The 13,371-nt window shown below is 50.8% G+C and overlaps 1 protein-coding gene across 5 annotated transcripts in view; it reads right to left on the bottom strand.

Moving 5' to 3' along the window:
- Window positions 1-13,371, bottom strand: part of FHL2 (four and a half LIM domains 2) — an 83,505-nt gene that overhangs the window by 23,365 nt on the left and 46,769 nt on the right. For 4 of the 5 annotated variants that reach the window (XM_002709708.6, XM_089327436.1, XM_051834948.3 and 1 more), the window contains exon 2: window positions 6,586-6,765. In XM_002709708.6, coding sequence (XP_002709754.1) covers window positions 6,586-6,741 — 156 coding nt within the window. In that variant the 5' untranslated portion in view covers window positions 6,742-6,765. Of the gene's footprint in view, window positions 1-6,585; window positions 6,766-9,786; window positions 10,473-13,371 lie in introns of those variants that run through there. The other variant, XM_070068702.2, reaches the window with a different exon arrangement.

Here is a 13,371-nt window from a genome sequence, read left to right as displayed (position 1 = left end):
AGCCCAGGGCTCATAGCTCCTAACACACCGTTAGTTTCACCTAGCTACCAAGTAAGTGAGGAGTCATCCTTCCAGAGCCATGGGTACCACAACTGTGGATTCAACAGACCAAGACAGAAAGTGTTTTAGAAGTCTGCATCTGGCCGGCGCCGTGGCTCACTAGGCTAATCCTCCACCTTGCGGCGCTGGCACACCGGGTTCTAGTCCCGGTTGGGGCGCCGGATTCTGTCCCGGTTGCCCCTCTTCCAGGCCAGCTCTCTGCTGTGGCCAGGGAGTGCAGTGGAGGATGGCCCAAGTACTTAGGCCCTGCACCCCATGGGAGACCAGGATAAGCACCTGGCTCCTGCCATCGGATCAGCGTGGTGCGCCGGCTGCGGTGTGTGGGCCGCAGCGCACTGGCCGCGGCGGCCATTGGAGGATGAACCAACGGCAAAAGGAAGACCTTTCTCTCTGTCTCTCTCTCTCACTGTCCACTCTGCCTGTCAAAAATAAATAAATAAATAAATAAATAAATAAAAAAGTCTGCATCTGTACTGAATATGTACAGACTTTTTCCTTGTTCTTATTCCCTAAGCAGTATGCTGGAGTACCTATTTACATAGCATTTGTATTGCATTAGGCATCTAGAGATGACTGAAGTCTTAAGGAGGATTGTGCAGGTTACGTGCAAATGCTAAGCAGTTTTATATAAGGGACTTCGGGTATCCACAGGGGCCACTAGAACCAATCCCCATGGACACCAAGGGACAATGACTCCACCGTGAGCAGCGAAAGTGTAACAGGGGTCGGTGTTAGCGGGCATAGTGGGTTAAACCACTGTCTGAGACACTGGCATCCCATATGAGCACCAGTTAGAGCCCTAGCTGCTTCAGTTCTGATCCAGCTCCCTGCGAATGCGCCTGGGAAAGCAGTGGAAGATGATCCAAGTACTTGGGCCCCTGCCACCCATGTGGGAGGCTCAGATGCAGTTCCAGGCTCCCAGCTTTGACCTGGTCCAGCCCTGGCTGTTGTGGGCATTTGGGGAGTGAATCAGCAATGGAAGATCTCTCTCTCTCTCTCTCTCTCTCTCTCTCTCTCTCCCCCCCTCCCTCCCTCCCCCATCTGTCACTCTGACTTTCAAATAAATAAATAAATGTTTTTAGAAGGTGAATGTAACAGAAGCCGCCTGTGGATGCTGGGAGGCACGGTGAAGAACCAGACTCGCTGGCAACCTTTTCAAGAACTTTCAAGAGCCCTAGAGATATCCTAGTTTTAAAATACCCTAGAGAGAGACTGAAAAAAAGTAGGGAATAAAAATATCTTTTACACTTCCCAGAAAAAAAAAAATCAGGGCTAAACTTGTGCTCCCAGAAATGTCATAAACTGCAGTAAAATGTAGATATACAGGTAAGATTAGGCCCGGCACTTCCTTTCGATATCAGATTTTTCCATTTCAGAAACATTCTTGCCATGGGACGTGTCCTCCGGGTTGAGTAAGTAGCCTGTGGGGACACCTCGGTACTGGAGCAACTGACAGAACTCTGGGGAGCTGGAACATTCAGACTGCAGCCAGCCGGTTCCCGCTCTGCCCTCCTTGCTCACCCTCCCGCCTGGAATGGCAGATATTTGCCTGCTGACTTCCCGAAGCAACCAGTTGTCACGCCCACACCATCCCACTTCACAGATGGACTCTCAACATCTGTGAGGCTCAGCACCGCCAGGAGCCATTCTCTGCTCCAAGACCAGCAGCTCTCCGTTTCCAGCCACATATTCTCTCAAATCCTTAAAAACGATGGCCCTGAAGAAGGGATGGTGGCAGAAATGACAGCACTCACCCACTGCGTGTCCACCGGTGTTAACGTGTTCATTCCCCAACAGGCTGGTGAGCCAGGCAGCCCCATCTCACAGACGTGCAAACTGAGGCTGGTCTGCATCACCGAGCCTGCTGAAGGTGGACTCAGAGCTAAACCCGGGCAGGTGCATACGACATCTTGCAGGACGCTGAGCACCAGTTGGCAGGCCTGGCAGGTGACCCTTGGGTTTCACAGGCTGAGAGGTCCTCCTTACTGAAGCCACCCAAGTCAGTCTTGTTCCTGACTCTGGAGACCCTACTTATTCTCTTCAGAAAGAGATGTTTTTATCATCTAGGAGGATGACCAAATGTAGGCCTGTCCCACTTCTCTGCAGGTTCCCTTTCTGACATGTCAGTTATCCAAACACACAACACAGAAAATTCCAGAAGTAGGCAGCAGTTTCACATTCTGCACTATTCTGAGTAGCATGATGACATCTCATGCTGTCCTGTACCCCAGGGTGTGAACCACCCTTTGTCCGCCATATCCACACCACGTGCTCCCCTGCCAGTGTGTCACTCACCCGGCTGTAAGATGGCTTATGACTGCCATGGTAGCTCAGGGCTTGGCTACAGCACTCGGCACTATCCGCCCTCAGAACCCACTCCCCACAGGGGACGGGGGACAACTGTACACATAGTTCCCATGCTTGATAAAAACTCTGTGGGCAAATTCTACATGGAAAATTAAAAAAAAAAATGACTTAATTATTGAGAACTTAACAATCGCCCCCAAGGAACAGGGCCAAGTTGGCAAGTTGGACGGTGTGAGTATGGCTGGAGCAAGTGGTCTCCCCAGAAGAGTGGCCCAGAAAGGCCAGCAGAAGCAGCCCGTGTCATGCTGAAGACAAGGACGGGTTTTCCCAATCTACACTAGCCTTGGCCAGAACATTCCAAAGTATAACACATTTAGCCTGGATGTGAGACAACCCGAGTCTCTGTGAAGTTTTTTGTCCCCTAAGAACTTTCTCAACATGAGCTAAGACACTTCTGTGGTCTGATAGAGAGGCTTTGTGCCAACGAGCTCATCCCGTTTAATTGGCCAGGCAGCTGGGGGCAGAGTTACCAAAATGAACAAGGTTCAATTCCTACAGCACAGTCAGCACTGCTGGAATGGGGCCCAGCAGAAAGCCAGGGGCCTCCCTCTGAGGGTCCCTGGACAGAGGCCAAGCAGCTGCCTCGCACTCGCAGGACCGACCGCCTAACAAAGCCACACCGCAGCTTCCAGTGGACAGCAGCATAGGCTGGTCAGGAACTACTGCAGCTGGGTTCAGATTCTACCTTTATCACTTCTTCATCCCTAACCCTGGGCAGGATCCTCCGCCTCTCTTGAGCCTCAGCCTTCTTCTTAAAAAAAAAAAGAAAAAATTCCTACCCGTAGGGTGCTATGAGGAATTTAGGTCATGCAACTGAGCCACTTAAAGTGCTGAGACCAAGTCATCTCACGATGGGTGGCGGCTTTTATGACTGCTCTTGGAAGCTAAACCCTGAACGTTATTTTAGATCGGCAAGGGTTTTTTTAATTATTGTTTTTTCCTCCTCGCAGCACCCTCTAAGGCCTATAGGTGGGCACGGTAGCCTGTCCAATGTCATGGCATTGCTTGCAGAGACACAGAAAATTCAAAGTGTGAGCTAGGCCTGTGGCTCAGACCTAGGGTTTGGTCAAGACACCGATTTGTTAAACAGCCATCTCTGGGAGTGCTTTCCTTTAGTTTCTTAAATTTTGGAAGTCCGGAACTTAGGTAGATTCAAAACAACATCTGTAGTCAGTCTCCAAAAATAGTCTGTTAATATCAACAGGTGTCTCAGAAAAATTTCAGGAAGGGAGCGACGTCAGAGCACCATGACATTTTACGAGCATTGCCTATTCCCAGCTGGCCCACTGGCCATATAAATCAATGTTCCTGACCTTTGCGATCAGAGCATTGGCTGAGGGTAACTTAACAGAAATAAAAGCATATAACTGACCGGCTGCACAGACACAGTCTTCAAACCTAGGGAAGCTGACCAGGGGGACAGGCTGTGAAGTCTTGCTTAGGTCACAGAAAAGTCAGCCATCAGCCTCAAAATGAGCCGAATCCCATCAACGTGCCAGTATCATAAACTACAGATAGAGACATGGCTGGGGGCGGGGGGCACCGTGGCTGTGCTATTTCAAGAAGGGACAGGGGCCACCACACCCTCCAGCACTCCGTGGCTCTGTGCAGCACTCTGCATATCAGGATTTCTGGCTTTTACTTCCTGAAATATCAGCAACATTCTTTTCCGTCATTGCTTCCTCCACAAAGTCAAGGACACAATGGCTTTCGAAAGTCAAGAAAAACCACTGCGAACAGTCAAAAGGCCCGAATGGCAACGTCCAGCTTCAACCAGACACTTCCTTTTGTTCCATAGCGTGGAAAAAAATCACATGGCGTGAGCCCACGGAGCTCAACACGCTCGTCTGGGTTGAAAAGTTCAGCATGATTAACTCCTGACTCTGCGGCGGCCCTGTTGATTTTGGCCCCACTTGGGGCACTCTTGTTTATTTGCGCACAAAGGATCTGTAAAAGGATGACCGGTGTTCCGGGTCTTTCCACTAAATCATCCCGGAGGAATGAATGATAAGCGATTTTTGTTTTTCCTGCAGCCCACTGGTCAAGGGTGACTCGCCCCAAAATATCCCCAATCCTTCCTCTAGAGTGGTTCTTTGTCAGGACGGTATCTGACCCTCTCACCTACATCGGCATTTCTTTTGCAGGGATAGCTTTTATACAATGGCTATGTTTCTCTCTGCCTTTTAGTTCTTCCTCTAACTGAACGCTTTGACTGGTGCTTCCAGATTGTAAACGGAGACAGAGGGGCGAGGCTTGGGAGAGGCATGGGGAAGAATCAGGACACAGCAAGGGGAGATGTGGAAGTTTGGAGTTTACAACACTGGCTGCTGCTTTGAGTGTGAGGGCTTGGCATCCCCATTATGTCATCGTAGCCCTTGGGAGCGGGCACCTGACTCTCTCTCCATTTCATCAAGGTGGAGATGAGCACAGAGGGGTCTAGTACCTGACCCAGGGTCACACAGCTGGTGAGACACAGAGCCTGCACTGCAGCCAGGCAGTCCGCTGTCCAAGCTCCAGTGCTTGGCCGGTTACACAAAGCAAAAGGTTCTAAGAACACTTGCCAGGAACAGCGAAACACCCACCGGGCCAAAGTGGAGAGAGGAAGTTATTCAACTTTTAGACTAACCAGACGGGCCTTCTCTGCACATGCTCACCAAACCTCTGAACATCAGAAAGTTTGCTGGTGCTGTGGCACAGTGGGTTAAACTGCTGCCTGCAATGCCAGCATCCCATATGAGCACCAGTTCAAATCCCCGCTGTTCCACTTCCAATCCAACTCCCTGCTGATGCACCTGGAAATGCAGTGGAAGACGGCTAAGTACCTGCACTCCTGCTACTCATGTGGGAGACCCAAATGGAGTTCCTGGCTTGTGGCTTTTGCCTGGCCTATCCCTGGCTGTTGCAGTCATTTGGAGGGTAAACCAGCTGATGGAAGATCTCTCTCTCTCTCTCTCTCTCTCTCTCTCTCTCTCCTTCTCCCTCTGTTAACTCTGCCTTTCAAATAGGTAAAAAAAAAATCCTAAAAGGAAAAAGAAAGTGTGCACAATTCCACTAGTGATTTTCCCTTCCTTTACGCTCAGCAAGTCACTGCCGTTCCGAAGCAGCGGTGGTTCCCAGGGGGCCATGCTGATGGTCTCTGCCTGCGGTGCTGGTCACGCAGCCCTCTGATGACTGCCTTTCTCAGGAATGTCACACACAAGACACACCAGGAGCAGGCATCGGAGGTGTTAGAACGATCCAGGCAGACACAGCCAAATGAATCTGTCAGCAGTTATGTACTACTATTTATAACCACACAGGCGAGTGGCACAATTCCTAGCCAGAGAGCAGAAAAGCGACCATCAAATGCCACAAGCTGCCTTGCAGCCCACCAACTGTGAATTCCCTCGGGGACTGCACAGTGACCCCAGTTTGCAACCAGTTCCGGGGCTCCCAGGGATGGCAGTCTCTTGATGGGCTTGTCAAGTGCATTTTAGCACCCATTTCGCAGGTGAAACATCTCCCATCTCTAAGTTCTGGGCAGGCCCCAAAGTTCTCCTTCCATGCTCCAGGTCAGACTAAGGATGTGCAGAGGAGGGCAGGCCAGGGTTCAATTCTTGACCGCCTCTGCTGACCACACCAGGCCATGCGAGGTGGCTGGCTGTTGATTTCTTCCACAGGAAGCCTTGCCCCATTAAAAAAGAACACCAATCTCGCTCTTTGTCCACTAAAAGGAAAAGAGCCCTTAATAATCCCTGGACATCGGTGTTTGTCTGTGCCCATTTATCTAGAAGCCTGCCCTGGGTCCACTCCTGTTACACAGCAGTTCATCAAATATTTACCGAGCAGCTCCTGCTCCGTGTTAGTCAGCAGGAGGCAAACAGACAGGAGGGAGTGCTCACTTCCCTTTCGGTCCTGGGAGGGCCGGTGGGCGTGGTGAGATAAGGGTCTTAGTAAGAAGACTATAGAAGCTGTGCCTCGAATTCTAAGCCCAGATGTCCCGGAAGGGCACTAACCATGCAGGGTCCACAGTCAGCTCCTGGGGCCAACTTCAACAGGTGACAGGGCCCAGGAGCCCAGCACAAACCGTGCAGACAAGCCTGCGGCTGTCAGGGAGCACCAGGGCACTGGGGAGTCGGGGCGGGGGAGGGCAGGCCGAGGCGGGCTGCGGGCAGGTACCTTGCAGTCACAGCCGATGGGCTTCCCACACTCCTCGCACGTGTTGGCGTAGAGGGCCTCGAAGCATGGCACACAGTAGGGACTCTCCTCCCTCAGGATGTATTTCTTGCCAAAGAGAGATTCATTGCAATGGTGGCAGTCAAAACGTTCGGTCATCTTGACGCCGTGTTGTTCAACAACCTGTGCAAAAGAAGAGAGAAAAAACAGATCCCCGTGAGCAGGCTGCGCGCCCCGCATGCACAGGCAACAGCCACCCGCCCTCCCTGTGACTCATCTTAATCCAACGGGAGGCTAGTTCCTTGTGTGAATCACCGAAACGGTTGTAACTTTCAAGGATACGTTCCCCCTGCCCCTGCCCCTGCCCCTGCCCACTTCTCTGAAAGTACCGATGACTGTTGATTATGTGAGAAAAGTAATCTCAATTGCAGCTACACGTCAGAACTGGCATCAGATACCCTTGCCATCCAGCTGTGTGTAGGCTTCCAGTGTGTGACCCTGCCTGGCACCTTGCCCCCACATACACACAATGTGCCCATCCCTACAAGAAGATTCCTCATGAGCCCCCTATATGATTCACGAATTTCAACAGGGAGAAATCACAGAGGCAAGAGGGAGGGATACCTGATTTGGGAAATCTGACACTAGATACCAAGACAGCATTCCCTTTGGCGTCGGCATTGCATTGGGAAGTCCCATCTATCCCTGCAAGGAAAAACCCCGCTGACATCTCTGTCAGTCCTCCTTCAGCTGCCTGTGGTCCCAGGGAGCCCAACAGAGAAGGCTGATCACATGGTCAGGCACAGTGGCTGTGGTCAACGGCTCTTCAGGTGAGATCTGGAGCCTTGCAAAGAGGAACCAGAGTGCATCTCCACACAGGCTCGGTGCATTTTTCCAGGATGAGAACACAGCGTGCGTGAGCAGGAAGGAATGGACTGGAGGTGCAGAGGAAGAGGGTGTTTTTTTTTTTTTTTTCATTCCTCCTCCTCCTCCTATAAAAACATGTTGGAACAATCTTGGAAAGAACAGATCTACCAAGGGAATACCTGGAGTGAAGGAATGCCTAAGGGGCATTAAACAGTTAGTTCATTTTCTTTGGGAATTTTTTTTTTTAGAGGAAAGGTTTATTTTTGGGTGGGGGAAACCTGATGGGCCAGAGGGAAGAAGGATAGAGAGTAAAAGAGAGAGAAAGAGTGAAGAAGAAAGAGAGAAAGAGATCTGCAGGGCAGGTCCTGTTAAACCTTTGTTAGGGGGCAGGGACGCAGGAGCAGTGGATCTCATTAGGGTGAGGATGGGGCTGACACCTGTGGCTGGGCCATCTGGTCACCTGGCATCCAGCAATGGTGGAGGGAGGCTAGAGCCTAGGATTGTGTCCAGGGCGTAGATCACGCCGCAGATGAGACCTCGCCATTTTACTAACATTCTCCCCTTTTGTTTTTTATAAAGCAGGTGTTGTACGGGATTACATTGGTCCAAAAGTCCAGGAGGGGCGAAGGGGCAATGCGGTCTGTCTTCTACAGCTGCTACCTGCTGACCTGAGTCTCAAGCTGCTATCTCCTGGGTGGGGAGCCAGGTAGAGCCCTGCAGCAGCATTTGGTTCACCGCCTGGTTGGTGAAGGCTTTGGTTCGTTCCATTATCACCTCCTCAGGTGAAAGGCCAGTGTCTGGATGGAGATCCTGGGGTGTGTTCTGTGGTTGGCGGGTGTCTAGGACCCCAAAGCAATTCAAATCCCTGAGGGGAGAGCAAGGTCGATGGGAGAGCCTGGATCCGAGTTACAGCACAATGTGAGGCTGCCACAAAACACACCAAACACCAGAGTTAGAGGAAAGGTTTATTGTCAGGTAGAGGAGGCCTGATGGGCTGGGAGGAGATGGTGAGAGAGTAAGAGAGAGAGAGAGAAGAAAGAAAAAGAGATCTGGAGACAGAGTGGAATATTTTTCTTAAGCGGCAATATATAATTGGCACAAGTGAGGAGTTTCGTCCATCGTTAGACTGGCACCCTGGCTGGCTACATAAACAACCAATGTTTCACAAACTCAACTCAATTTCCAGTCATTTCAAACCATTTGAGACTGAAAGCCCAGAATGAAAGCCTCTGGCACAAGTGAAATATCACCGCTTGGTTTATGATTATGGCAAAATTCGATAGTGTTTATTAATTTTATACTCTTGTTTATACAAAGTTCTGGCAACTGTAAGCAAAGAAGTGTACATCTTTCAAGCATCCATACTCAGTTATTTCTGTGTTTATAGAATATTTTCTTCCAAAAGCATAAAACACACAGCTGGATGCATGTGGCAGAATCCATCCCTCTGAACGGCTCTTCCCGGAGCTACAGAAAGCTGTAGCTGTCTGGACATTCCTGTGATAGCATCACACGAGGAGGCCCTTGAGCACTTGACTGATTGTTCGGAAATCCCATGCATAAATATCCCTTGTAGAGGCCATCTCGGGTTGCAGGAGCCGGGCTGGCCGAAAATTCGATGCTTTCCTGGAACTCTTTAGCTATTGGCCTTTAAAATGGTTGCCTTTTATCTCATCACAATGGATGCTGTCTTTCCAACATCTATATTTTTTCAATAAAGCTCCACTTAGCCATGGAAGGAAAGCATTTTTGCCTATTCCATTCACACAAACATAGGAAGAATGGGGAACTTGATATAAGGACAATGAAAGGAGAAAGAACTATAAATCACGGAATTTTAAAAGCTGGAAACAATTCCCAAGCTTATCTGTGACAACTACCTCATTTTATGGATGGAAAAAACCCAGAGCCCTGGAATATTAAAAGAGGATTCCCGCAAGTATTCCCAAAGATCCATCTAACTTAGAGAAAATGAACACCCAGGCTAAAACCAAAGGGGGTTCCATGTGGGTTGGCCAAGCACCAGTGCTGCTGGGGAGGGAGAGTGGACGGACTGTGCCAGCAGGCTCTGCAGGGCCCCCTGCCTAGTTCTCAGCCAGTGAGAAGGGCACAGCTCCCCAACGTGATGACCACGATGCTCACGCTCCTCGTGGCTGTGATGTCTGCCACCTCTGAATCCAGAGGATCAGGGCAGAAACCCTGAGATTAAGCAGGGCTGCACGTCTGCTCCAAGTGCGACTGACACTAGCCCGAGACAAAGGTCATCACCTGTGGCGCTGCAGGCCAGAGAGGCGCTGTGACCTGCTCAGAGAGTCCAGCTCGGACAAGGCCGCTCACCTCATTTCCATAGAATTGTTCCAGATGATGGTGGGGGGAATCCCTCTCTCTCCCTCTAAGAGGTCACGGCACCTTTAACCGCAGGCAGAGCCTTTCAGCTTCATCAGTTAGAGCTGGGTGTAAAATGAGCACCCGTCACTGATTAGGAGCAGAGCAGAATGCACTTGATCGAGGAAGGTTCCTGGGCCAGCGCCGCGGCTCACTAGGCTAATCCTCCACCTAGCGGCGCCGGCACACCGGGTTCTAGTCCCGGTAGAGGCGTCGGATTCTGTCCCAGTTGCCCCTCTTCCAGGCCAGCTCTCTGCTGTGGCCAGGGAGTGCAGTGGAGGATGGCCCAAGTGCTTGGGCCCTGCACCCCATGGGAGACCAGGAGAAGCACCTGGCTCCTGCCATCGGATCAGCGCAGTGTGCCAGCCACGGCGGCCATTGGAGGGTGAACCAACGGCAAAGGAAGACCTTTCTCTCTGTCTCTCTCTCTCACTGTCCACTCTGCCTGTCAAAAAATAAAAAAAAAAGAAAAAAAGAAGGTTCCTGAAGCGCTTCCAAAGAATTACATGGAGCACAGACACCAACAGTCGGAGTATGTGCTCCTTTAGCTAATCGGAATGCCTAGAGCTTCCCTTCTATCAGAAAAGGCCTAAAACTAACTCTGCATTCCTCCTTTTTAAAAACTGTGTACTTAAATCATATTAGCAATCGTAAGCCTCTTTTAAAAAAAAAAATTGCTTGTGTGTTTATTTGAAAGGCAGAGAGAGAGAGAGAGAGAGAGAGATTGTCCATCCGCTGGTTCACTCTTCAAATGGCCACAATAGCCAATGCTGGGTCAGGCTGAAGATAGGAGCCTGGAGCTCCATCTGGACCTCTCACATGGACGGCAGGGGCACAAGTATTTGGACCATTATCCACTGCCTCTCCAGGCACCCTAGCTGGGAGCTGGATCAGAAGCCGAGCAGTGGAGACTCTAACTAGCACTTCAAATGGGTGCCATTGTCACAAGCAGCAGTGCTTAGCCAACTGTGCCACAACACTGGCCCCCTTAAGCCTTTTTTTTTTTTAAATGGAGAAGTAAATCCATAACTCTACATTTAAAGTTCTTATAACTCTGCATTTGTAATCCAATATGATACCTGGTTATTCAAGAAATAGAGATGTCACTCAAGGTTAGGAAGCTGCAAAGATGAGTGAGACCCAGGCCCTCCTCTCCAGGAACTTGTAGTCCGGTGAAGAACAGAACCCTATTCCTGATGGGTCACTAAGCTGTGTGCCCAGGGCGTGACAGAGACGCACGGGAGTCAAGGCAACACAGAGGAGGAGGAACAGCCGAAAGGGCGGGGCTGGCTTCTGGGAGGTGAGGTTCACCCGTGCTGGGAAAAGGTTGGCCGAGCAACACTGCAGCTCAAGGGCAGAGTAAACAGAGCTGCAGAAATGAGCAACAGGCCAGGGTGAGTAGACACCCCGGGAAGATGGTAGCTCCAGCCCGCAGGGGCAGCAAATGATGGAGCCGAAAACAGAGTCAGGGACCACGGCAGGAGCCTGGTTCTTGGTCGTGGATGTCCCCTACAGGCCAACAGGATTTCTCCTTTTCTCTCCTGCAGCCTCACAGCGCTGAGGGTAGCAGCAGGCCCTTATTCCAAGTCCGCTGCATGGAATCGCGACTTTGCTGTGTAGGACAGGGGAAGAAAAAAAACCAAAGGGCCATGGCTATTGAAAAGTGTTTACAGGGTGTCAGGGTCTACTTTGAATCATTTCTTCAAATAACATTGGGATGCCTTGGTTCTGTAAGGAGTTTCTAGCCTAATTGTGTGCAATGTGCTCAACTCTGAATTCCTTATCTCATCTACAAGTCCTGTCCATCGCCTGGCACACAGGAATGCTGGAAGGTTTAAACAATTGCACAAAGGGAGACCCCTACTGCTGACTTGTGAAGCAAATTAAAACTGCAGTGTCCTGGAGCCCTCATCCCTCCCCAGGGTTCAGTCATTCCTTGATGTCATTTTCCCAAGAGCTCAGAATGAGACCGGGGTGTTTGAAGCAGGTGGATCCTAGGGTTCAGTCTGGACCCCAGGCCAACCTAACTGCACAGGGAGAGGCAGGTGCAGCACGCAGGTCTAGGGATGACCTGAGAGGGTGTGGTCTGAGTCATCTTAGTCCAGCTAAGATGCAGGAATCAGGGTTCAGGGAGCAAGGGAGCAGTGACAGCCTGCGCTCAACCACCCTAAATAGAAATTATCCAAATTCCACAGACTTTCAAACGCTCAGGGTGCAAAGCCAGGAATGTAGCTTGAGTGGCAGAAGTGTCAGAGCTAGGGAGAATTAAAAAAAAAAAAAAAAAGAGTAGCATGAACAAAGAGGAGGAGGAGAAAGCAAAGAGAGGAAGGGGGAAGCAGAGAGAGGTGGCGAGGGGAGATAGACGAAAGCTGGCCCAGGCATGGAGTTGCAGCAGCTCGGCCCATCCCTCCAAGCAGGACCCCTGGGGGACTGCCACGCAAAGCCAGATTTGCAAAACTCCGCACTTTCTCATCCGATTCGATGCACTTGTGATCTGAGACCTATTTTAACCTGGTCTCCAAGAGCCCTTTTCTGCCCCTCCTCCCGAGCCCAAAGAGTTTCTCTGTACCCATCCTGTTTTACGAGGCTCTGCTAATAGTCACTTCGAGAGAAATCTGCAAGTGCCCCCAGGTTCTACACACAACATGGACAGAAGCAGCCTCCATCAGTGCCACGCAGACCCAGGGCAGAAGGGTGCCCCTGTGCTAACCAAGTCATCCAGAACTTTTCAGAGACAGTTTGGAAATCTGATTGGATGTACGTGGGCCCTTCATAAGAATGGGCCATAAAAACCGCGATGCTTTCAATGCCTCTACACCACAATGACTGGCTGTGTCCCCCAACAACCGCAAGCGCCAGGCAGGTAGGCAGCAGGTGTCACCGAGACCTCATCAGCAAACACACCCACAAGGTCAGGGGCGTGGTAAATACCCAGCGAGTGCATGGAAGGAGCAGCAGAGGCACGGAAGCACCCCAGAGTGCGCGCATGTGGGCGAAGATCAAGAGTGAAAACGAGGCGCACTTTAGGTGGGCAATCCACTCAGCAGAGCAACCTCGACGCGCAATGTGGTGTGGCATCTGATGCCTTGACACGTCGCGCGGCAGATCCCAAGCTCCATTCTTTCTCTTCCATCGCTGCCCTCCCTCGGCCCTCCTTGCACAGCAGGTAGACCTGTTCCTATTGCATTTGGATGCTAAACCCATGGAAACACACAACTGCACAGCCCAGGATGACTTGCCAGGCCAAGAGACAAACAGCCAAGCTTTGGCAAGAGAGCATCAGTTCCCCGACATGGGCTCCAGGTATCAGCAAAAAGCTCTGGATGCGCCACATGGTAAAGACTCTCCACCACAAATGCATGGGGCCAGGGAATGCCTTCATTGCTTTGCTTTCCAGTGGAAGGATGCATCAATACACGGCTCACCCCAACACCGTTCCCACTACTCTAGCAGAATTGTTCCCCCCCCCCTTTTTTTTTTTATTTGACAGTTAGAGTTAGACAGTGAGAGAGAGAGAGACAGAAAGAAAGGTCTTCC

This window comes from Oryctolagus cuniculus, chromosome 2, assembly GCF_051225735.1.
Source record: "Oryctolagus cuniculus isolate XC-2025 breed Fujian yellow rabbit chromosome 2, ASM5122573v1, whole genome shotgun sequence".
Taxonomy (NCBI): domain Eukaryota; kingdom Metazoa; phylum Chordata; class Mammalia; order Lagomorpha; family Leporidae; genus Oryctolagus; species Oryctolagus cuniculus.
This window is presented reverse-complemented; position numbering and strand designations above follow the sequence as displayed.